We start from the raw sequence: 24,592 nt of genomic DNA on the forward strand, positions 1-24,592 counted from the left end.
CAGGGTTCCTCACCCGACACGATCTTCTCAACAACCGGGACGGGCATTTGGGAAAGGGCAATGGCCCTGCTAAGCAGCTGTGTGACCTTGGGCCAGTGAGTTAACCTCTCTGAGCCTCAGTTTACCATCTGAACAGGGATAACAGGAGTCCAAACCTGATGGAGGTGTTGTGAGGGTTGAATGAGATAATGAAACGAGCCGACAGCCTTGCCCAGTGCCTGTCACTTTAAGCGTTCGGCAAGTCAGGCCAGAAGTAAGCACATCTGTACATTTCGAGCCATTGGTGGCGCTTTTCCTGATTCTCTTCCCTCTTTCCACACTTCCCCAGATTGGGTGCTGGGACAGAAGGTTCTCTGGAAATCTCGAACTCGGTTAGCAGGGCCTGGGGGAGACACCCCGCACTCCGTCCCTGACAAGCGGCAGCTTCCCAGCAGCTTAGTCTGCAGCTGCCTGAACGTCCTTCCTTCGGGTGAAGTTAATCCCTCTGTGCCGGCTGGAGTTCTGGCTTGTTTTTGCTGTTCCATTGTTCATTAGAGACGAGCCCCTGAGCTGCTTAAAACTTCCTGCTAACAGGCCTGTCTGCCTTCATCAGCCCTTCGGAGCGTGGGTGCTGACGAGAACAGCTCATGCGCAACAGAGGAACAAAACCCAGCTGGCTGGGCACGCGGCCGAGGGCTTGGACCGGGCCCCGACGGGCAGAGCAGACGCGGCCATCCACCGCAGCACTCCGTGCCTCAGTTGCCTCGTCTGTAAAATAGGGGTGCTCCTCCCCTCTGTGGACAGGTTGACAGCCTAGTCCCTCAGGCCAGTTTTCCCCACAGTGTTCGGGGTTACACGAGGCTTGAAGCCCCGTGAGCCGTCTGTTCTGGGGTAGACAGTAGACAGCAGCTAACCCTCAGCCTCACCTTCTCCTGGCGAAACCACCCGTCCTCTCAGCGAACACTCAGCCAGGCTCCAAGTTCATCTGTGACTTTAATGGGTGGACAAGCAGATGGTTTCTGTGGTCCCCCTGGATTGGAAGCTGGGGAGGGCACTCCTCCCAGCCTGAAGGCTGGCCCCCAGAAACCGGCAACCTAATGGGATTGCAAGTGGTCTTAAAACCATGTAGTCAGGGGGTGGCTTAGTCGGTTAAGCAGCTGAGTCTTGGTTTGGGCCCACGTCATGATCTCCGAGTCCTGGGATCGAGCCCCGCATTGGGCTCCACGCTCAGCATAGAATCTGCTTGAGATTCTCTCTCCGTCTCCCTCTGCCGCCCGCCCCCCACCCCCCGCTTGTGCATGCATTCTTCCAAATAAATAAAATCTTTAGAAAAAGGAAAAAAAAAAGAGTTTAAAACACGTGGTCAGGGGCACCTGGGTGGCTCAGTTGATTGAGAGCCTGAGTCTTGGTTTCCACTCAGGTCGTGATCTCAGGGTCATGAGATGGAGCCTGTGTCAGGCTCCACGCACAGCAGGGAGTCTACTTGAGATTCTCTCCCTCTCTCTCTGCCCCTCTCCCTACTCATGTGTGCGCTCTCTCTCTCTCTCAAATAAGTAATAATTTTAAAAAACAAAACCAAACTATGTAGTCAGATTTCCGGGATGGAAATTCTTCATTTTGTGATTTATCAGTGGAGAAGGAAAGGTTTAGCACCTAAATCTAGACCTGTAGTACCCATTAGCAGTGGGGCCGACTTCAGTCACTCAATAAACAAATCACTCAATTGTAAATATGATTCTGAGTGCCCTGCCCCCCATGCATATTCCCCACGTGCCCTCTGCCCCCTGATCCCTGGGCCCTGCGGGGATTCTGGTTGGTTCTGGGCTCATTTCCTGCCCATTTCCTGCCCACTGGCCTGGGAGATGACCTGTGTCTGTAAGAAGGAGCAGTTAGTGAGACCAGGATTTCCATGCCCTAGAGCGCTGGAGAGCTGGCCCCTAACTGTCCCGTGGTGAATTCCTCTGGCTCTGGGGCAGAGAAAGAGACCAGGAAAAGCCCACCTGCGGCCAGGTGAACTGGGCATGGGCCCACACCACACACACACACACACACACACACACACACACACACACACACACGACTAATAATCTATGAAGGAAAATACGGAACAAAGGAGGGGGCTCTGGCCCCCAGTCCATGAGAAGTGTCCGTCCATCACGCAGAGGCTCCTGCTCAGAGAGGGGTGAGAACGGTCAGGAGGGTCGGTCTGCTCCATACTTGAGGGTGAAGTCTCTGGCCTCTCGGGTGAACAGCTCAGGGTTCTGTACCAGCAGATCGGCGAGCTCCACCCGAACCGGCTGCTCCAGGTCCGGTCTATTCACCAGCACGCTGAGGGCCTCCAAGACTGGGGAGAGAGGCCAGATCAGGACAGCAGGATGAGAGAAAAATCCTGGGAAGCAGGCGATGGCAGCCCACCGCAGATCTCCCGGCATTCCACACTCACTCCGCGGGGGACTCCCAAGGAGGTTCCATCTCTCAGGATGAGGCTGACTCTATGACGAGCCAAGTGCCCCTCGTTCCTCACTGATGACGCCCAAAGCCCTGACTGGCTACACCAGAGCTTTCAAACTACGTTCTGTGGCTTCAGAGAAGCTTCCCATCATGGGGGTCAATGAGATAAATGGGGTTTCGGGGTCCCACTCCCTTCTCTGTTTTTCTGTTTGATATTAGGATTCTCAATAAATCAAGTTTTATTTGGGCAAAAGGGTTCTGAGCCTAAAGACTGGAAACCACTACTGCCCCATGGCTCCCGATCTTTCACAGAGGCCTCTGGGAACCCGGTGAAGGCAGTGGTCCATGTACCCGTATGAACACGCACAAATATGCCGTTCGACATGTTCCACAGTCCCCGGGGACCCCTCCACCTTCTCCCCGGGGATCCTTGTTCCCCAGGCTAAGATCTCTTGAGCTGGTGGGGGCGCCCAGGTGCCTCAGCCTGGGTGAAGCCTCTGACTCTTGATTTCAGCTCAGCTCGTGATCTCAGGTCATGATTTCAGGGTCACGAGATCAAGCCCCGAGTCAGGCTCCTCTCGCAGTGGGGAGTCTGCTTGAGATTCTCCCCCTCTTCCTCCCCCCACTCTTACCCCCACTCGTGCAAACACACACACTCTCTCTCTCTCTTAAAAAAGTAATTAATTAATTAATTAACAAAAAAAAAGCACTCCTGAGCTGGTCCAGAAGCAGGACAGACTGCACGTAGATTGCACTCATGGGCTCTAGAAATGCACCGTCTAATATACAAGGTAGCCACTATCCGATACATGTAGATATCTAAGTTGAAACGCATTAAAATTAACTGCAATGAGGAATTCAGTTCCTCCATCACATTAGCCACTTTTCAGGTGCTCAGTAGCCACATGTGGGAATTGGGAATTGGACTGTGCAGCTATAGAACATTTCCATCACTGCGGAACGTTCTGCTGGGTGGTGCTGTTCTAGAGTCAGCCAAGCCCGGCTTCGAATCCCAGCTTGGCCACTTGCCAGCTGTATGACCGTAGGCAAGTGCTTTACCTGCCACGTGCCCCGGGGTCCTCACCTACTCAGTGGGCGATGAGAGCACCACACATGGGCTTGCTGGGATGGGGTGCAGTCAGTGTGAGAAGCTCCCAGCACAGTGCTCACAGTGCTTACTCGATGTGTACTGCCGTTATCGGGCCAGTCCCCTCGACTGTCATTTAGGGCACTGAGCCTGGGAAGGGACAGACCTCACCAAGGTCCGCAGACAGAGCAGCAGAGCCCTTCCCTCTACAGGCCACTGCTTCTCTCTTCCATGAGCCATAGCCACGCGGCTCTGTCGCACCTGCCCTGGTAGAAGAGCCAGGCCAGGACCAGGTCAGCCAGCCCAGGACCTCAGGACGCATCCCTTCTATCCAAAGGCAGGCTCTGTTGAGACCCGCAATTTTTATCTCCTCTCTTTGGGGCTTTCCTGACTCCAAAACAGTCCCATGACCCCATATCCAGGATCAGTCCCTCCTGTTAGGCGAGGCCCAGCCCCACCTTGGCAGGTCTTGGTGTGAGGCTTCCAGTTCTCACGGCTGGTGATGGGCAGGCAAACCCGTCCGTTGTGGCCCACGTTGGGGTGGTAGATCCTGGTGGTGAATGTCACCGTAGGGGGCTTGAACGGATAGTCCTCAGGGAAGTCGATGCGCAGGTGGAAGGCCTTGAGGTTGTAGGGGGGTTTCTCCTGTGCAAGAGAAGGGGTCAAGCTCTGCTCCAAGACACACTGCTCTGAAAAGACTGGTTTCCTCCTAGGGCCCTGGTCTGGCCCCTCCTCTCCCCACCTCACCGCGGGCCCCCACGCACCGTCTGCTGCACTCCCGGGTAGGACCGTGAATGGACACAGGCAGCACCGGCACTCACTTGGTGACCGAGCCACAGATTCATGGAAGAGTCACAGAAGAACACTGGCCTGGGAGGCCCCAAAGTCGGATCCCGGCCCTCACCCTGGGCCTGTTTCCTCATTGAAGACGGGGTCCAGTTTGACTAGACGAGCTCTAGGGACTCTCTCTGCTTTTTTTTGGTTTTTGAAAATTAACTTTTTTCCAATTTTGTTGAAAAATAATTGATAGACATCACTGTATACATTTAAGGTGTACAGCGTAATGGTTTCATTTACCTATACGGTAAAATGATGAGCACAGTGGGTTCAGCTAACGTCTCTCTTCTCAGAGAGATACAATAAAAAGAAAAGAAAAAGAAGGGGGGGCTGTGGCTCAGCTGGTGAAGCATCTGACTCTTGGTTTCAGCTCAGGTCATGATCTCGGTGCCCTGGGATCAAGCCCCTCGTCAGGCTCCCAGCTCTGCATGGAGTCTGCTTGTCCCTCTCCCTCTCCCCGACTTCCCTCTCAAATGAATAAATAAAATCTTTAAAAAGATAAAAAGGGTTAGATTGGTAAATATTGTGTACTTTACCATGATAAAAAAAAAAAAACTTTTAAAAAAGAAAGAATTCAGGGGCTGGAATGACAGGTTGCCAGGAACCAGTAGAAGGTCCTCCAGACTTCGAGCAACCTGAAGACTTTCCTGGGCACCTACCCCGTGCCACCTTGTGTTAAGGGCTTGACACACATTAGTCCATGCAGCACAGTGTAGGGTGACATGAACTCTGGAGCCCCCCGCCCCTCAGTAAATCTTGGCTTTGCCATTCTCTAGCTGTGTAACCTTATGCAAGTAACTTAACCTCTCTGTGCTTCCATATGAGAATGATAACAGACTTCTTCCCAGAGGTTATGTGAGGACTAATTTCTATTAAGGGCTTAGAGCAGGGCCTAGCACACAGAAAGCACTATCTTTGTGTCAGCTAATAATGGTAAGGGTTATGAAAACTCACCACTATTAGCCTCTGTATTATGGTGAGGAAACTCAAGTTCAATGTCTGTAACTCGCCCAGGGTCACAGTGGAGCACTGGATGGGAACCCAGCGCCAGTGACTCCGTCTCCACACATGAGCTCTAGTCTATGCTCCTAGAAGAGGGGAGCCCTGGAACTCAGGTGACCCCAGCACAGAGCCCAGGGGCTTCTGGCTGGTTCCAAAGCTCCAGATCCTTTCAGAAACTTCGTTACTGAGAAGACAGGACAAAGACAGCCAGAACGACATACGGATGTAAGCCCAGGGTCAAGGTCGTACGAGAGATCCTCTTGGTTAGCAGAGGACAAAATGGGAGCCAGGGCGGTCCTGGGTGTGTCTGAGATAGAGGGGATGACCACAGGGCAGAGAAGGAAAAGGTCTCAGAGTTCCCATTTTTGATAAGAGGAGCTTGGGGCCTGTAAAGTAGAGACAGGGCCAAGGGTGAGGCCTCAGGAAAGGATGGGAGAATGTCCATGTGTCCTGTCTACAGGGGTTCAGGCCGGGCTTCCTGGGTGCTAACAGAGGAAGGAGACCACGGAGCCTTGGAGCAGGGCCCTGGGAACCCATCCCAGCTCTGCCTCGAGCCCGTGGCGTGGCTTGGAGCTCCTCCGCGAATCCGTTTCCTATCTGTAACATGAAGAAGTTGGACCCGACAGCTTCATACTGTACCCTGGGTTAGCTGAGAAAGTCCTATTTCCCTGGGGTTGGGGTTTAGAAAGTGCACTCGGCTATTCTTCCAGCTTGGCCACCTTATGCTGTGCGACCTTCTGCGCGACAAGTCACTCAACCCCCTTGGCTTCCATTTCCTCAACTGTGAAAAGATGTCAGTCTTCCCCGGTGGGGTGGTTGAGAGGATTTCAGCAGGACAGCTCATGCGACGTCCTGGAAACAGTGCTCGGGCCACAGGGGTTCTCAGTGAATGGGAGCTCTTACTATGAGCTTGCAAAGGCTCCTCCTGCTGTCAGTTTTTTTACAAGGTGACAAGTGGGGCCACCTTACTGAGCGTGTATATCGAAACTGAGCTCTTCTTTTTTCTTTTTTTTTTTTTAAAGATTTTATTTATTTATTCGACAGAGATAGAGACAGCCAGCAAGAGAGGGAACACAAGCAGGGGGAGTGGGAGAGGAAGAAGCAGGCTCATAGCGGAAGAGCCTGATGTGGGGCTCGATCCCATAACGCCGGGATCACGCCCTGAGCCGAAGGCAGACGCCTAACCGCTGTGCCACCCTGGCGCCCCGAAACTGAGCTTTTGAGGGGCAATCTGTCGGCTCGTCCCACAGACCAGAATCTGGGTTCTCCTTCCCCTGCCCGCCAACCATGCCTCTTTTATGGCTCCACCAGGCACCGTTGGGCCCCCTTAGCTGGCTGTTCTGCATCAATCCTTGGTCCCCCAATCCCAGATTCTTCCCACCTAGCATGCTTGCTCAGGACCCCTGTCTGGCTGGAAGGTCTCTGGTTAGTTCCTGGGGGCACAACTACTGTGCTATTGTGATTTATAAGAAAAAGATACTTGATCCTTCAGATATATTTCTCATATATAACTGGTCTTTGTCCACAGTGCCTGGCTCACAGCTCTCAAAACCCTTGGAATGTCTTTTGTTATGTTAATGAAATGGCTTTTGGAGGCTCCTAAGGACGGGGGTGGGCGTGCTGTAGGCAGGGGAGCCAACCCTGGGGTTAAAGGGTTGGAGGGGAGAATGGCTCCAGTTTAATCGATGATTTAATCGATTGTGTTTATGTAATAAAGCCTCCATAAAAACCCCAAAGGGCGGGGTTCAGAGAACTTCTGGGCTGGAGAACAGGTGGAGGTGTGGGGAGGGTGGCGTGCCCAGAGAGGGTGGGAAGCCCTGTGCCCTTCCCCCATGTCTTGCCCTGGCCTCTCTTCCCTCTGGCTGTTCTGCTTTATAACCTTTCATCATAAACTGGTCATCTAGGAAGGAAAATGTTTCTGCGTTCTGTGAGTCACTCTAGCAAAGTAATTGAGCCCGAAGAAGGGGTCATGGGAACCTCTGATTCCTAGCCATTTGGTCAGAAGCAGCCTGGACTCGAGACTGACCTCTGAGGGGAGGCGGGACATGTGTGCCGGGGAAACAGTCTTGTGGGACCAGGCCCTTAATCTGTGGGATCTGACGCTATCTCCAGGTAGATGGTGTCAGAAGTGAGTTATAGAGTAGGACACCCAGCTGGTGTCCTGAGAACTGCTTGGTGGTGGGGCAGGGGACACCCCTCCACACAGTGGAATTGTGCTCAGACCAGAAGACCAGTCACCTTGGTCTTGACAATCATCAGAGTCCTCTGATTTCACAGTATCCTCTGCAATGTGACCTTCCCCAGGTGTCCCTGTCATCCACCTTCTTCCTTCTGACTTGTTCCCCCAGCTGCACGCTCATCCCTCAGAGCTAGCCTCCTTGGGGATCTAACCTGTCCCTGGAGTACCTTCTCGAACCTTTGTCCTCTGGCACCTGAGGCCCAGAGCAGGTGTCCTCACTTCAAGCTAGGTAAATGGATTGCTTGAACCCAGCAGCCCACAGGACATGACAGATGTCCGCCTTCGGCTCAGGTCATGATCCCAGAGTCCTGGGATCGAGCCCCGCACTGGGCTCCTTGCTCAGCAGAGAGCCTGCTTCTCCCTCTGCCTGTGGCTCCCTCTGCTTGTGCTCTCTCTCTCTCTCTGACAAATAAATAAATAAAATCTTAAAAAAAAAAAAAGTCCAAATTCTAAATAATCAAAATGAATTGTTCTCTTTATATTCCAAAGAACTACCATAAAGTTTCACTGTTTTAATATTTATGTCCATGTAACTAGAGGTGTGTAGATGACTCCCCACAGAAAATATCGTCAGTCTATTAATGATAAAATAGAAATCTTGCACTCAGACAGGTCTTCTAGAATACTGCTTTCAGGGGGAGATTTTACTGAGAGAGCTCTAATAAATGGAGAAAAATCAGAATAGTAGAGATGCGTTATCTCGGTTGTCATTCGTAACAGTCGTTGTCTGGTCACTATATTATACACCTGAAACTCACATATCATTCTCTGTGAACTATACTGAAATAAAAAACTATCCTTGTCTGAAATATGATCTTTAAAAGAAATCAAAATACATTTTAGGTTGGAGAGGGCAAATTCCGCCAACTGTGAAAAACAGGCAGTTTATCCCCACCTCTCGACAAAGGTCCAAGAGATCTGTTTTCTTCTTTCGAAGCCGTTTGTCTACTGACGCTTCTGTGGTGGGCTTGGTGACACTGGTTTGAGGAAAGAGTCTCCTACTAAATCCAGAAGTTTTTTTAGCCTCTTCATTAGCCTGCTCTGACCTCAGAAGCAATCAATCCAGAGACCTCCACCAATGACTGACCTCCAGTCAAAAAAGGACTCTAAGGCAGGGGAAACTCTGGCCCAGTCCTAAGCCTCCCTGCACTTGCCCCTGGCCCGTCCCCCCTGGTCGAAGACCATGGTTCCCGGGGACACTCACGGGCAGGAGGAGCACATGCCACACCAGGACGTCCGAGTCGTCGCTGAACAGGTCCCGTAGGTACGGCGGAAGCTTTGCCTGAAGATCTTCCAGCTCCTGGGGGGGGGGGGGTCACAGCGGTGGGCAGGTGGCTGGGCTCCCCTCCTGCAGCCACCCGTCCGCCGATCCCAGCAGCAAGCTGTCCCAAGTCCCAAAAACGACATCCTCAGGGACAGAAGCTGGCAAAGTCAGAGCCCTCATTTACTGAGCACTTAGAATGTACCAGGCACAGGGGCGTCTGGGGGGCTCAGTCGGGTACGTGTCTGACTCTTGATTTCGGCTCAGGTCATGATCTCAGGGTCGTGAGATTGAGCCCCCCTCGGGGGGGGGGGGTCTGGCTTCCCGCTCAGCAGGGGGTCTGCTTCTGGCCCTCCCCCTGCTTGCACACACTCTCTCTCACTCTCAAAAAAATAAATAAAATTTTTTTTAAGATTTTATTTATTTATTTGACAGAGCACGAGAGAGCACAAGTAGGGGGAACAGCAGAGGGAGAGGGAGAAGCAGGCTCCCCACTGAGCAGGGAGCCTGACGTGGTGCCCAGGACCCTAGGACGTGACCTGAACTGAAGGCAGACGCTCAACCGACTGACTGAGCCACCCAGGTGTCCAAATAAATAAATCTTAAAAAAAGGAAAAAAAAAAAAAAAAAGGAATGTGTCCAGCACAGTGTCGAGTGTTTTAAGTGACTTATGTGTCTTAAGCCTCACCAAGCTCCGTAGGTACCAGGTCGGGGGGGGGGGGGGCGGGGAGCAGAGATAAAGATCCTTCTTTCCAGACATTAGTACCACTTGGGAGTAAACTCTCTTTGGAGCCTTTCCTCCTAAAACCAAGATACTACACACTGTACCTCCGTCCTCTTGCTCTCCTCCTGGAGCGACACAAGGTCCTGATTCTCTCCCCCCCTTGCCCCCCATGGCAGCCACTGCATGACGACAGGCCCTTCCAGTTCTCATGGCAGCGTGGACAGCAGAGACAAACTCCTCCAGGCCGGGGCTGGAGAAGGGAGACGGTTCAGGGAGCCTGCAGCAGAAGAGAACTCTACACACCAAGCAGAGAGCCAAGGGGACAAGGAGTGACTCACATGCCCACCTCCGCCCCAAGATGTAACACAGGCACCAGGACGTCACGGCATTCTCCCTCCGGCCCATCACAGAGCATCCGCTATTGACGCTTGAGTGAGAAGGACCCAGCCCTCAAGACCCTCCCTGGAGGAACGGCAGAACCATGAATGTGACTATGCGAAGAACGTGTGCGGATGGATACACACTGGGGAAGAGCGGGACAAGGGAGCACTGCGCCAGGCCATGCAGAGTAAACAGGGGCCTGCCATGCAGAGAAGGGGCGAGGCGCAGCGCCCAATAAGAGCAAACACGTACAGTGTGCCCCACGCAAGCTTACTAGTTATTGATGGAAAAGGGTTCCGTGAGCAAGCACATTGGAAAACAAAGGTAAAGCGGATCGTGAATCACCAAGATGTGAGCCCACAGCATGCAGTACTTCTCGAACATATCTGACCAAGGAACCCCTTTCCCCTTTTGGGGTGCCATCTTGTAGGACAACAGACCTTTTCTTTGGAAAACCAAACAATAACAAGTAAAAAGACATTCAAGGGCAGGCCATTTTCCTTTGGAACACCAAATGGGTATAAACCATTGGTTTTCAACTGGGGGCAACTTGACCCCACCTCACAGTGGACCTTGGGGTGGGGTCAAATGCCTAGAACCATTTTGGGTTGTCACAAATTGGGGAAGTGCCATCACCTTCTAGTAGGCAGAGGCCAGGGATGCTGACAGACATCCTACAAAGAATTATCCAGCCCCAGATGTCAACAGTGACAAGGTTGAGAAATCATGGTATAAAAAAAGGCAGACAGAAAGCTCAACCCCAGTCCACAGTATGGGAGGGGCTCTTCAGACTGTGGACCATGAGAACTTTCCCTGCACCCCCAACATAGAAACACAACCCTGGCCCCATCGCCTATCTCTCAGCCCATATTCTGTCTCTGTTCATACCCACAAACTGTTTCTCGTGCCTTCTGCCCAGGGGCTGCAACCCCTCAATTATTTTTCACTCTAAAAGTAGGAGCATCTTTTCCCATGAGTCCTAGCTGCAGTATCATCTATGACTCTTTGGCAGGAATGGAGCCCTAAGTCAAACAGACCTCTGGAGTGGACATTTTCCCGACTTCACTATAACTGGGATCGCTTGGGCTTTTCTGCTGTAAAGGAGTTCCGCCAGAAGATTCTGTAAGGGGGTGGGGGAATGGGATAGGCTGGTGATGGGTAGTAAGGAGGGCACGTATTGCATGGTGCACTGGGTGTTATACGCAACTAATGAATCGAACTTTACATCAGAAACCAGGGATGTACTGTATAGTGAATAACATAATATAATAAAAAAAATTTTAAAAAAAAGAAGATTCTGTAAGCCCGAGGATACTGAAACCCAAGCTAGGACACAAGGCTCTTTCCTAAGACCAGCTAGGAAATCACCTGACTCAGAGGAAAAGAAAATGAAAGTAAAGAGGCCACTGGACAAGCCTGCACGTTGGAGCCCCACCAACCTGGGCTCCATTCCAGCCCTATCACACCCTACTGGGTGACCCTGGACAACCGACTTATTCTCTCTGAGCCTCAACGTCCTCATCTATAAAATGGGGGTATACGATTTATCTCACAGAGTTGCTGTGGGAATTTCATGAACTACTGTAAGTGCCTGGCACTTCGTGGTGCCAGTGTGAAAAATACTGGCTCCTAGCTCTTCCCCTTGGCTAGAAGGACCTTCTGCCCCGTTTTGTTGCTAAGCTCTAGATTTCAGTCCTTCTGGGCTGAGCCAGCTCTATGCCCCAATCTGAGACCCTCTATCTCTCAAAGGTGGAGAGGAGCCAGCAGCCCTCCTCACCCCCTGAAGCCCGTCCCCGCTTTACACACTGGAGGGGCACTTTCAAGACAGTCAAAGTCTGGGACATGTCAGACCCATTTCGTCATGACTGCTCTTCCTTTCCCACCTATGCCCAAGTCCCGGCTCCACAGCAGTCCTACAAACACCCTGGGTTTTCCCACCTCTTGGGGAATTTGCCCCCCTCCCATCCTCCCAGATCTCATTTCAAATTGTATTCCTCATTGGAGGGGCACCTGTGTGACTCAGTCGGTTAAGCGTGGACTCTTGATTTCCCCTTGCTAGGGTCATGATCTCAGGGTTGTGGGATCGAGCCCCCAGCTTAGGCTCGGTGCTAAGCACGAAGTCTGCTTGGGATTCCCTCTCTCAAATAAAAATAAATAAATCTTCAAATTGTGTCCCTGATTGGAAAGAAAGCTCAAGGGGGGGGGGCAGATTTTTGCTCATCTCTGCCTCCCTACTTCCTAGAACAGAAGCCAGCACATAACAGGTTTTCAAAACATTTGTAAAAGGAATGAATGCATGCCACCTACTCCAGGACGCCTTCCAGCTCTGCCTTGACATCTTTTCCGTCTGAGAACACCCAGGGAACTTTGTTCCTGACTCCTACTCAACACCCCATACTTCTCAGGACTCTAGAAATGTAGGTACCCAATTTCGGGGCGGGGCATGAGCTACTCCATGGCAAAGACCTTGTTCTCAGTATCTCTGTTCCTAACACACACACAAACACACCCCGCACCCCGCCCCAGCAGAGCGCCTGGCTCCTAGAACCTTTCCAGCACCTCCTAGAGACGCAAGCAATTGTTATCACAAGTTTCTGGCAGGAGAAAAGAAACCGAAACCAGTTCGGCCCAAGCAGAGCCGGCTCATCCCCATGCCCAGCACAGCCCTGGGAGGCAGCGACAGCCCCGCTCGAGAGCCCCCTCCCCACGGCTTCCTTCAACTCCCGCTGCTGCCCCTATCGCAGACCCCCTCGTCCTCCGGACGGGGCGGCGGTGACAGCGACAAATAACCGCGCTCCGAGAGCCGGGGGGGGGGGGGTGGGGGGATGCAGGGGGCAGGACAAGGGAGGCAAAGGGAGCCATGAGAAAGGGGTCGCCCGACCGCCGTTACCTTCGCCACCCGCTTCATGGCTGTCATCTCGGGACCGAGCTTGGGGGCTTCTGTGCGCTCCAGAGAGACTGCAGTCTGGCGCGCCCCCTCGGAGCGCCCCGCCCCCTATGGCCCCGCCCCCCGAAAAAGCCCCGCCCACGCTGCGCCGAGGACTCGGGTTCCCTCGGTCCCGCGCGAGGAGCTGGGATCCGGGGACCCGCTCGCGCGCGGCGCTGCCTGGCCCCCCGCGCCCGCTGGGGGCGCCGTGCACCGGGCGGAGAGCGCTCGGGGCGCGCTGCGAGTCCGCACATCCGGGTTCCAGTTGCAGCTCCGGCGCTGGCGGCCGCGCAGGACCCCTCAGCCCCACGGGCGCCTCCGTGCCACCTGCAGGACACACTCTCCGGGAGTCAGCACAGGCTGCTCGCTGTGCCAGCGCAGCCCCGCCGCAGGTCGCCCGCGGCCTCCGCCCTCAGACCGCCGCCCTGAGCTGCTGGAGCGCATTCCTGGGGCCCCGCTGGACGAGCCACTTACCCGCCCTGGGCCCAGTGCCCCGTCTCTAAAAATGGATGGGGGATGGCGTGGACGACATCCCCTCTAGGGCCGCTCCCCTGGCAGCTCGGGTCCTTTGTGGTGTCCGGCAGCATTCGCTGGTGGGACCGCAGGGACGCTCCTCCCAGGTGGCGGCTTCTGTGCAGAGCACCGCAAGGGGGCGTTGTTGGACCCATTCCTCTCGCTTTAGGGGTTCCGTCCACAATTCATTTGGTCCTTGACTAGGTTTAATGTTTAAAATTTAGTGTTTAACCACTATGTGCTAATTTGGTAAACATTTGGGTGGCGGGAGCCCCAAGATGGACTTCAGGAGCCTCTCTTCGGGGGAGGCTGCTCGGCCTCTCTTATTTTACCACCGGTCCAGTACAACAAAATGGGCCTACCATGTGCGCCCCCGACACACAGCTTGGGGTCCCCAGCCCTCTGTGCAAGGACCTTTCCCCTAGCCGGACACCGAGACCACCATGGAATAGCAGCCCCCGAGCACGGAGCAGCGTGTGGGAAAGAATCTCCTAGTAACATTGGACTCCTTGGGAGGACTGAACACATCTTCCTCACTCCGACCAACCCCTGTCCAAAGTCCAAATGAGGAAGAAAATCGGCATAGTTTGAGCACATATTTTGAGTTCTCAGCTCTGTACCCCACGTAGTTTTTATGTAAGTGTGTTAGAACCAAGTAACTTCTCTGCTCAGATGTGGGGTGCATTTGCAGAATGATTAATTCTGTTTAATTCAATTCAATAAACTGAGCATCTTCTATAGGTTAGAAGTGACTAGGAAACTGACAGGTGAGGGAAGAAAGGTTTGAACCCACCTCTGATCATTCATCTTCGTTAATAAGCACTTACTACTGAGTGCCAGGCCCTGCCTTTGGGGAACACCCTGATGAGAAAGTGAGGTCCCTGGGGCGCCTAGCTGGCTCAGTCCATGAAGCATGTGACTCTTGATCTTGGGGCTGTGAGTTCAAGCTCCATGTTGGGTATAGATTTATTTTTAAGTACTTAAATAAATAAATCTTAAGTAACTTAAGAATAAATCTTAAGTAACTAAATAAATAAAGTGGGGTCCCCTGTCCTTGAGGAGCTCTCATACTATTTAGACAGAGGGAAAGAATGCAGTTGCTGTAGTGCTCGATAGACTTTGTACAGCGGAGGAATACACGCCAGTGACTAGATCGGAGAGAAGGAAAAGGGTTCTCCTATTGGGAAAGACAGTATTCCCATTGCTCTCAGGGAACAAACTCAGACATCTCCGTTCCTCCAACCCAGCACATTCGCTCCTGGGCAGGCACCAGTCATCATTTTAATATTTGTTAGTATTATTTTTACTACTATTAACATTGTTTTTTAAATTTACTGTGCTTTTCTTGGTAACGTCCCATAACAGACTCCCCATCCCCATCTTTCCTCTTTAGCTGAAGATGGATTTAAGGTGGTGGCTTTGGCCATTTGGGGGAGTTACTTAGTTTTCCTGGGTCTCTCCCTCGTATAAGGGAATTATACAGGTTATTAAACTTTTGTTTGATTTTCTCCTGTTAATCTGTCTCATGTCATTTTGATTCTTAGACCAGGGTGGAACAAAATGTTTCCTCCCTGATACTATATTCCTATCTGCAAACTCTTCTTTCTTCCCCAGCGTCAGGGTTTTTCTTGCTTCGTGATGGCCGTGGCCTTTGCCAACCCAGACGTGTGCATACACGGTGCCTGGCCTCTGCTCAGGACCCTTCTAGGGGCTTCAGGATGACAGCTCCGTCACTGACAAGGGGTCTCAGAGATCATCTGAAAAGGAGCTGGGAAAAAATACTTTTCACACACCACGGACAGTTTGGTACCAAGTCTGTGTGTTTAAAGACCACAGGCTATATGTTTACGTTTGCTGGTTAGAGAGTAATGAGAAAGGATACTCAAGAACCTAATAGAGTAGTTATCAGTTTGGGAGGGGAAAATGTGTCTACATTCAGCACGCCCTTTCCAAACTGTCTGCCTTTCGTCATCATACAACTCTGTAAATTGTAGGCGCTGATAGCTTGCAAAATATCCTTAGAGACGTGCGAATTCTCTGTCCAGTAGAGGTTTAATAGACTTCCTTTCCCCCACCCCATTGGAAAACCAGTTTTGCCTTTATTTACATCTTTCCTTTCAACACTCCTGATCTATAAATGTGTCCGTTTTCAGATTCAGTGATTCTAACATCTGCCTGGTTCCCTCACTGATTAATGAGTAGAATGAAATCTTTAATATGCGTCCATTTTATACCTCTATGAGTCATGATTTTGCCTTTTTCTAGAAACTACCTTTAAACAGTTATGGACTAACCTAGAAGGATGCTTAAGAACCTGATGAGTGGGGGCACCTGGTGTCTCAGTTGGTTGGGCGATTGACTACTGCTCAGGTCAGGATCACGGAGTCCTGGGATCGAGCCCCATGGCAGGCTCCCTGCTCACTGGGGAGTCAGCTTCTCCCTCTCCCTCTGCCCCCACTGCCCACTTGTGCTCTCTCTCTCTTTCTCTCACATAATAAATAAAATCATTAAAAAAAAGAAAAAGAAAGAAAGAAAGAAAGAAAGAAAGAAAGAAAGAAAGAAAGAAAGAAAGAAAGAAACTAATGAGTCGTTCATCAGTTTGGTGAGGGAAACTATATGTTGGGATGGGGTGGGAAGGAGACTTACTTTCCACTCTGGTATTTTAAAAATTTTATCCTATGTAAATAACTATCTAATCAAAACTATAAACAAATACAATGTGGTTTTTTAAGTTTTTCTTTTTTTAGAGAGAGAGAGAGAGAACCCACGCACGTGCAAGTGGGAGGAGGGGCAGAAGGAGAGGGAGATAGAATCTCAAGCAGATTCCCCCTGAGCGCAGAGTCAGACTCGGGGCTCGATCCCACGGCCCCAAGACCAGGACCAGAGCCAAAACCAAGAGTTGGATGCCCAACCGACTGAGCTACCCAGGTGCCCCTACAATGTGTTTGCTTTTTTTTTTTAAGAAAATTAATGGAAAAGAGGGAAACCAAAATAGGAAGTGTAACCTAGGGATTAAGAACATGGAATTCAGAGCCAATCAGCCCTGGATTTAAAGCTCTGACATTTCCTAAGTGATTCTGGGCAAGTTACTTAACCTCTCTAAGCTTTAGTTTATCTATAAAATGGAGATAATAGTGCCGTGTTCCCAATGTCGTAGTGAGGATTATGTGAGATTTGAATATGAAAATTTCTAGCCCAGGGCCTGAAATACAGGAAGCACTCATACCAAACCCGGACCACAGGACTATGATAACCAACATAATCATCTTCGTTACCATCATCATCATCAAACCCAGTGTCTCCCCAGTACAGGATGAACTCACGGAAGGGTGTCAAGCAATTTTGGGCCTACAGATAACAAAAAATCACAGACTGAGAAAGGTTTTCCTTTTTCAATATCTTTTGATCCTTCTTGATTTCTCAAGGACAAAGTATCAATTTGGTGCTAGTAGGTCTTTACTAGCTAAATACCTAACACATCTCCTTTTTTATTTTTATTTTTTTAAAGATTTTATTTATTTATTTGACAGAGAGAGACAGCCAGCAAGAGAGAAAACACAAGAAGGGGGAGTGGGAGAGGAAGAAGCAGGCTTCCAGCCGAGGAGCCTGATGTGGGGCTCGATCCCAGAACGCTGGGATCACACCCTGAGCTGAAGGCAGACGCTTAACGACTGCGCCACTCAGGTGCCCCCACATCTCTTTTTTTACAAGGACTAAGGAAGCACAAAAAGGAGATACAGAAATTTCAGCAGTCAGGGGTGCCTGAATGGCTCAATTGGTTAGGCAACCGACTCTTGGTTTCAGCTCAAGTCATGACCTTGGGATTGGGAGACCCAGCCCCTCATCAGCTCCCCACTGAGCGGGGAGTCTGCTTGAGATTCTCTCTCACCCTCTGCCCCCCCACCCCCCACCCCCCGCTCATGCTCTCTCTCTTTCTCTCTCTGAAAAAAAAGAAAAGAAATTTTGGTGGGCAGAATCTGCTAGAAGTTAGTAACATCATTCTGTTTTCATTGTGTTTCTTTTATAGGTACAGTTATTCCAGGGCAGCATTCTGACTTTAATGGGTTTGAGACACTTTAGCCTTGGTTGGCCCCTTCCTTCCTTGAAAGAAAGAAGAAAGAAAGAAAGAAAGAAAGAAAGAAAGAAAGAAAGAAAGAAAGAAAAAGAGAGAGAGAGAGATGAAGGAAGGAAGGAAGGAAAGAAAGAAAGAAAGAAAGAAAGAAAGAAAGAAAGAAAGAAAGAAAGAAAGAAAGAAGGAAGGAAAGAAAGAAAGAAGGAAAGTGGGGCTCCTAGATGGCTCAGTTGGCTGGGCTTCTGCCTTAGGCTCAGGTCATAATCTCAGGGTCCTGGGATTGAGTCCCAGGTTATGCTCCCTGCTCAGCGGGGAGCCTGCTTCTCCCTCTGCTCCCCACTCATGCTCTCTGTCACTATCTCTGTCTCTTTCTCTCAAATAAATAAATAAAATCTTTAAAAAAAAGAAAAAAGGAAGGAAGAAAGAAAGAAAAGAAGAATTAAAAATTATATTTTATAACTGGATTGGTAAAAAAATAAGAATATAATCTAACCTGGATTCATTATATTTCTTTTTTCTTCTGATTTTAAAAGAAATTTACATTAAAGCATTTTCTAGGCCCCTAAAAGTGTCCTGTGCTCAAGGCTCTGTGCCTGGGCAGCCCTGATTCATTCTATTTATGGTGAGTGCTACCAATTTTCCAATTACAAAGGAAAAGTCAAGTGTCCTTTTTAAATAAGTGTATTCAAGTAAACAAAATGAGTCTTAAACAATATTGCATTAGTCAGTGCAGGACGCCATAACAAAATACCATAGCCTGGGTGGTTTAAACAATAAGGACGGATTTTCTCTCAGTTCTAGAGGCTGGAAGTGTGAGATCAGGAAGGCGCTGGCGGAGTTCCGGTGAGAGGCCTCTCCTGGCTCGCAGACACGCTTCTCGTGTCCTCCTGTGGAGGGGATGTTCGTGTGTCTCTCCTCCTCTTCTCATAAGGCTTCCATCCTATTAGATTCAGGCCCCACCCTTAGGACCTCATTCACTTTGACTATTTCCGGAAGACTCCATCTGTAGACACAATCACATTCAGGGTAAGGGCTTTGACAGAGGAGCTGGGTGGGGGACACAGATAGGCTTAGAGCCAATATGAAAGCCCATAGGTGTGTAAGACTGTGACAGAAATAAAAGCTCTTCATTTTAGAGATGAAACTTCCTGGAGCCAGGACTGGAATTCCTCAACCTTCTGGGCCCTTCAAGACATTCCGTGATGGGGCACCTGGGTTCCTCCAGCACACTCCTGAGATTGGGATGACCCGTCCCCAAGGGCGGGCATAGGCCTTCTCCAGGGGGACATAGCCCACAGCCCACTCTAGCCGAGCCCTCAGCTCTGTGAGGAAACTATTTCTGATGGGGGGGGTTGTTTCTGTCAGAAGCTGCTTTAAAAAACATTCCGAGGGGCGCCTGGGTGGCACAGTGGTTAAGCGTCTGCCTTCGGCTCAGGGCGTGATCCCGGCGTTCTGGGATCGAGCCCCACATCAGGCTCCTCCGCTATGAGCCTGCTTCTTCCTCTCCCACTCCCCCTGCTTGTGTTCCCTCTCTCGCTGGCTGTCTCTCTCTGTCAAATAAATAAATAAAATCTTAAAAAAAAAAACAACAACAACATTCGGAAAGGCCAACAAAGGACCAAGTCCCTTTAAATCCAAGCGGCAGCACCTTGTTAAAGAAAAATAATAAAGAATTGAGGGAGCTTTGAAGAAGAGTAAATTAGCATTCTGACTAGGGGGGCCTCTGCCAAGGCCTGAGGACCGATTCCTGTCACCCAGGTAACCAGGTCCTGATCAGAGGCCACCTCCCGAGGTGACGGAAGGGTCCCCCCCCCCCCCGCTGTCCCCCCCTCCCCAGGGTTTTTTCTCTCACTTCCATTTTAGCCTCCCAGGAGAAGAGGCTGCGGAGAAAGGCCCGAGACCACGCAGGAAAGCCCAGCCACCAGCGGGTCCGTTTTCCGGGTCAGCTCTCCGGGTGGCAGATGAGAATGGCGGTGGGAGATGAAAGTGGAGCTTCTGAAAATGCGGACAGGGGTAGAGTTCTGTGAGCTGGGAGCTTTTGTCACTCGTCTGAGCTGCTCCGTGGCCCGAAGGGTGGGCCAGAAAGGTCCCAGAGAGCGTCTGACTGGATGAAAAGACCATGTGCTCTCTCTTCCTCTCTCTCTCTGTCTCTCTCTCAAAATAAATAAATAAATCCTTAAATGAAAAGACTGGGCAGGGTTTGAATCCCAAATGAATCCTAAACAGGTAAACCCAGTGACGAAATTAAGCGATGATAGACTCCAGTGGGTTTGGGGAGGAAGCATCAATGCAGCCCTATTTGTAATGTTTTACTTTTTAAAAGAGATTTTCTTTTTTTAAGATTTTGTTTTTAAGTCATCTCTACCCCCAACGTGGGGCTCGAACTCACCACCCTGAGATCAAGAGTCACGCGCTCTACTGACTGAGCCTGCCAGGCGCCCCCTCTATTTGTAATATTTTAAAATTTTTTACCAAAAGTTCATTTTCGTGTCCTCTGCAGGTAAATGGAGGCAACAGATGTTAATGTTTAAATGTCTTATCTATTTAGTGAAGTGGTGTTTTTAGTGGGAAAATGAGAATAGCCCGGGGCTAGCAGTTAGGAGGAATGCAGGACTGGAGAATATTGGGGTGGGGGGTGAAATAAAGAAAATGTCTTGACCTTGAATTGTTAATGGGCTCTTGGCGCAGCTGTCTCTCTGGAATTTGGGGGAGGGCTTGTTCTCCCCCTCCCTGTGTAATATCTTTGTGTCTCTCCTCTCTTTGTCTTATCAGCTCTTTAGAGGAAGTAACAGGCACCACCAGCCTCCTGGGAGAAGGTGCCAGAAGTGACTGTCTGGGATGGGTGTGTAGGAGAAAAGGGCTGCTAGAAAGCATGATGGGACAATGTAGTCTGTGTCCTTGATGGCCCATATCGAAGGACCTTGGTCATTCAGTCATTCCACAATTATCTACCGAGTGTCGGCTGTGTGGCAGGTGGTGGGCTGACAGGAAGCTGAGTGGGCCAGAAGGAATCAGAGGCTTTCCCAAGGCAGGCCAGAATTCTGACCAAAGAGCAAGCACACCTCCATGTGTACCCCGCATCCCAAAAGAACTCAAATCCAAAAGAAAGGCCTAATAGAAAAATGGGCAAATATTAGTTAGGAGGGACTAATAGCGAGGACAGCCAAGCCCCAAATCTCAGTATCTCATAGGATCGCAGCTGTGGAACTTCATTTCTTGCTCGGGTAAAGTCCAAAATTAGTGCTCCTGATCAGAAGAGGTTCTGCTCCCCAAAATCACCCAGCCCCCCCCCCCCGGCTGATAGACAGTCAACTGTCATCCATATGTGGCCTCCAAGGTCATCCTGGACATAAGCATCCAGCCAGCAGTGGAGGGAGAAGAAAGAGTCTCATGGTGGGGGGTTTGTCAAGGCCAGGCCTAGAAATGGCTCGTGTCACTTCCACCTGCATTCCACGAGCTCACATGCCTGCAAGGGAAGGCGTATGTGGCCGGAGAAGAAAGAAGCAACTTTGATGGGGGCGCTTGGGTGGCTCAGTCAGTTAAGTGGGTTAAGTGTCTGCCTTTGGCTCAGGTCATCATCTCAGGGTCCTGGGATCGAGCCCTGCCTCGGGCTCCTTGCTCAGCCGGGAATCTGCTTCTCCCTCTCCCTCTGCTGCTATTCCTCTGTTTGTGCTCTCTCTCTCTCTGTGTCAAATAAATAAATAAAATCTTAAAAAAAAATAAAATAAGTGGGGGCGCCTGGGTAGCGCAGTCATTAAGCGTCTGCCTTCGGCTCAGGGCGTGATCCCGGCGTTATGGGATCGAGCCCCACATCAGGCTCTTCTGCTATGAGCCTGCTTCTTCCTCTCCCACTCCCCCTGCCTGTGTTCCCTCTCCCACTCCACCTGCTTGTGTTCCCTCTCTCACTGGCTGTCTCTGTCTCTGTCAAATAAATAAATAAATAAAATCTTAAAAAAAAATAAGCGGAACAGCAGGATTTAAATCCAAGTCTGCGACTCAGAAGCACAGGCCCCTTCCCCTCCATCACATGTGACACTGGGGAAGAAAGGGGTAGCTACTCTTCCATCTGAACAAAATTAGCATTTGTGGCAGATACGTATTTGGATGAGAAGATATTTTTTTTTAAGATTTTATTTATTTATTTGACAGAGAGAGAGAGAGCACAAGCAGGGGGAGGGACAGAGGGAGACGGAGAGAGAAGTAGACTCCGCATTTAGTGCAAAGCCTGAAACGGGGTTCGGGGCTCAATCTCACAACCCCAAGATTGTGATCTGAGGTGAAATCAAGAGTCGGAAGCTTAATCAGCTGAGCCACCCAGGCGCCCTTGGATGATAAGATATTTACATAGCTTGTAGGGCAAGTGTAATTGCTTTTTAGAAGTTGAAGCAAAGAACAGTTTTGTTTTGTTTTTTTAAGATTTTATTTATTTATTTGACAGAGAGACAGCCAGCGAGAAAGGGAACACAGCAGGGGAGTGGGAGAGGAAGAAGTAGGCTCCCAGCGGAGGAGCCCAATGTGGGACTCGATCCCAGAACGCCGGGATCACGCCCTGACCCGAAGGCAGCCGCTTAATGACTGCGCTACCCAGGTGCCCCCAAAGAACAGTTTTTATCTATCTATCTATCTATCTATCTATCTATCTATCTATCTATCTATCTATCATCAATCAAGTAAGCTTTATGCCCAATGTGGGACTTGAACTTGTAACCCTGAGATCAAGAATCACATGCTCGGGATGCCTGGTTGGCTCAATTGGTTAGGTGTCTGCCTTCAGCTCAGGTCATGATCCTGGGGTCCTGGGATCAAGTCCTGCACGCATATATATATATATATATATATATATATATATAGACGTATTTTTAAAGTAAGCTCCATGCCCAGTGTAAAGCCCAGTGTGGGGCTCGAACTCACAACCCTGAAATCAAGACCTGAGTTGAGATCAAGAGTTGGACACTTAACCAACTGAGCCACCCAGGCACCCCCCTGGAGTGCTGATACTGAGAAGAGGGTCTTTGGGAGAAAGGTCCTGTGAATGAAGACTCGCTAGTGGGTTCCCAGGATGGCTCGGTTCTTGGAATGGTGAACAGGAAAGAGCCTGTGTGGGGCCCACTGAGCAAGGGAATGAGGGAAGACGTGAGGGGACACCTGCAGTAGGAGCCACCGCCCTCATTCATGGCTGCCACACCTATGCCTTCTCCCAGAGAGGACTGTGTGTGTAGGAAATATGACACAAGGGTCAGTCAATGGTCCATCTTTACTTACAGCATCAATAACCCCGCAAAAGGGAAAGCCACCACCCAGGTTTCAAAATGGTAGAAACGTCATTCTCACAGAAAAACACAGCAAGAATATTAAGAAGACAAACATCAGGATGATGAAGCCGGTTCAGAGAACGGTGCAACAGGTGTCTGGGGAGCTCAGTCGGTTAAGTGTCTGCCTTGGGCTCAGGTCATGATCTCAGGGTCCTTGGATGGAGCTCTGGGGTGCCTCCCTCCTCAGCAGGGAGTCTGCTTCTCCCTTTCCCTCTGCCCCTCCCCCCAGCTCGTGTGTGCACACACTCTCTCTCTCAAACAAATAAATAAAATCTTTAAAAAAAAAAAAAAAAGAAGGATGCAAGAAACTGTGTGTGTGTGTATGTGTGTGTGTGCTCAATGAAAAAGAGAATTCTGGAAGAACGTGGTTAAGTTGGCAGCAGAACTGGCTACTGCCTTACAATGAAAGAAGACCACAACCTTTGGGATTATCATTCTTGTCTCTCCCAAATGTTTCTATTTTACTTTCATCGATACCAGACAGAAAACTTTTGCATCTAACCCATTTTGGCAGGTCAACATGTGACATTACAGACTCCGGGACCTGATCCATAGTAAATAAGAAGTCAAAGCAAATTTTCTTTCCCACCAATGGTATTTCTCAGCCAGGGTTCTGAAGAGAGGCTGGAGCCCTAATGCCCAACGCTGTCTTCGCACGTAATCAATCCACTTTTCTCTGCATCCACAGTGGGACTAGTCGTGTATTGTCTAGGGGAGAACTGAGAAAACAGTCACTCGAACAATTCTCCATGACCTGAGAATAAGATGGCCTTGATTCTTCTGCCCTCTTTCCAAGTTTTGGATCACTTTTCTTCAGAGGAGAAACTACAGGTGTATAGATTTTGAGAAAGTCTACTCACAGTAATTTGTACTTTTACTACCCGAGGCCCCCTGAAGAAAAATGCTCAAAACCTGATAAAACGCTCTCAGCGCAGAAAGAGCTTTAATGAGAACTTGGACCTCCTCCAGGAAACCCACAGTGGCAGAAGCCATGGACATATCCCACATGGGGGAAGGGGTCCCCACCAGAAGGGAAGGTTCCAATGGCAGGGAAACCCTAGACCTGCTCCCAGCGGTGAGGGAAGGACTTAATTTACGACCCTAAGCTGATTGACTTCCGACCGGAACACCCATACTCGTGAGAAATTCTGCAAACCTCATAATTAAGTCAACCTCAGGCCATTTGTGTTGGGGGAAAATGCTGATGTCCATGGCCAGAGAAGAGCTTCAACTTCTGTACCGGCTTTGTCAGACAGAACGGTCTCCACAAAGCCCGGAGATATCCTCCTAATGTCCGGAGTGGCCATCTTGGGTAAGATGGCTGACGGACGTGGACCCACAGGCCCGGGAAACCTCTCCATTGGGCCTCGTCCGCCATGAGACTGGTCCACAGACCACCACACTCCTGCAGCTGGACAGAGGATGTTCACCCTGGTGCCTGCTTCACCTTCGTCCTTTATCAGGGTTCATACAGGATTGTGGCTCAGACCCCGTTGATCCACATCCTGGCTCATCACTTACTTGCTAAGCAATGTTGGGTGGGCCAATTACTGTCTATGAGTCTCTTTTTTTTTTTAATTCAAGAGGAGATTAATATTAGCACCCACTTCATAGTTGTCATGAGAATCAATAAGGATGCAAGAGGTTGCCTTCCACCATCTTCTTTCTGTTTGGCTGACCCATTTCCCAGAATCCACAAGCTCAGTGAGCCTTCCAGGCCCCCAGCTTAGGCCTGGGGATGGGCAAGTGCCATTGCGTATGTGCCTGCGCTGAAGGAACTTCCCCATGGCTCAGAAGGTTCTCAGGTG

At 50.2% G+C, this 24,592-nt stretch overlaps 1 protein-coding gene across 8 annotated transcripts; it reads right to left on the bottom strand.

Moving 5' to 3' along the window:
• Positions 1–953: 953 nt before the first annotated feature.
• Positions 954–13,480, bottom strand: UBE2L6 (ubiquitin conjugating enzyme E2 L6). 8 transcript variants are annotated; one of them, XM_087854878.1, is made up of 6 exons: positions 12,852–12,949; positions 9,927–10,042; positions 9,685–9,830; positions 8,800–8,895; positions 3,976–4,162; positions 954–2,323 (listed from the first exon to the last, which is right to left on the bottom strand). In XM_087854878.1, the coding sequence occupies exons 3-6, from the start codon at positions 9,763–9,765 to the stop codon at positions 2,172–2,174; spliced, it is 516 nt and encodes a 171-aa protein (XP_087711004.1). In that variant the 5' UTR covers positions 9,766–9,830; positions 9,927–10,042; positions 12,852–12,949; the 3' UTR covers positions 954–2,171. The 8 variants fall into 8 exon arrangements, with proteins under 8 accessions (XP_087711004.1, XP_087711002.1, XP_045642663.1 ...); XM_087854876.1 differs by having other exon boundaries at positions 9,919–10,042; positions 12,852–12,948; XM_045786707.2 differs by lacking the exons at positions 9,927–10,042; positions 12,852–12,949 and adding an exon at positions 13,362–13,480.
• Between the last annotated feature and the right edge of the window lie 11,112 nt (positions 13,481–24,592).

The sequence above is a fragment of the Ursus americanus genome, chromosome 24, assembly GCF_024610735.1.
Source record: "Ursus americanus isolate L20-20 chromosome 24, mUrsAme1.1.p, whole genome shotgun sequence".
NCBI classification, from domain to species: Eukaryota; Metazoa; Chordata; class Mammalia; order Carnivora; family Ursidae; genus Ursus; species Ursus americanus.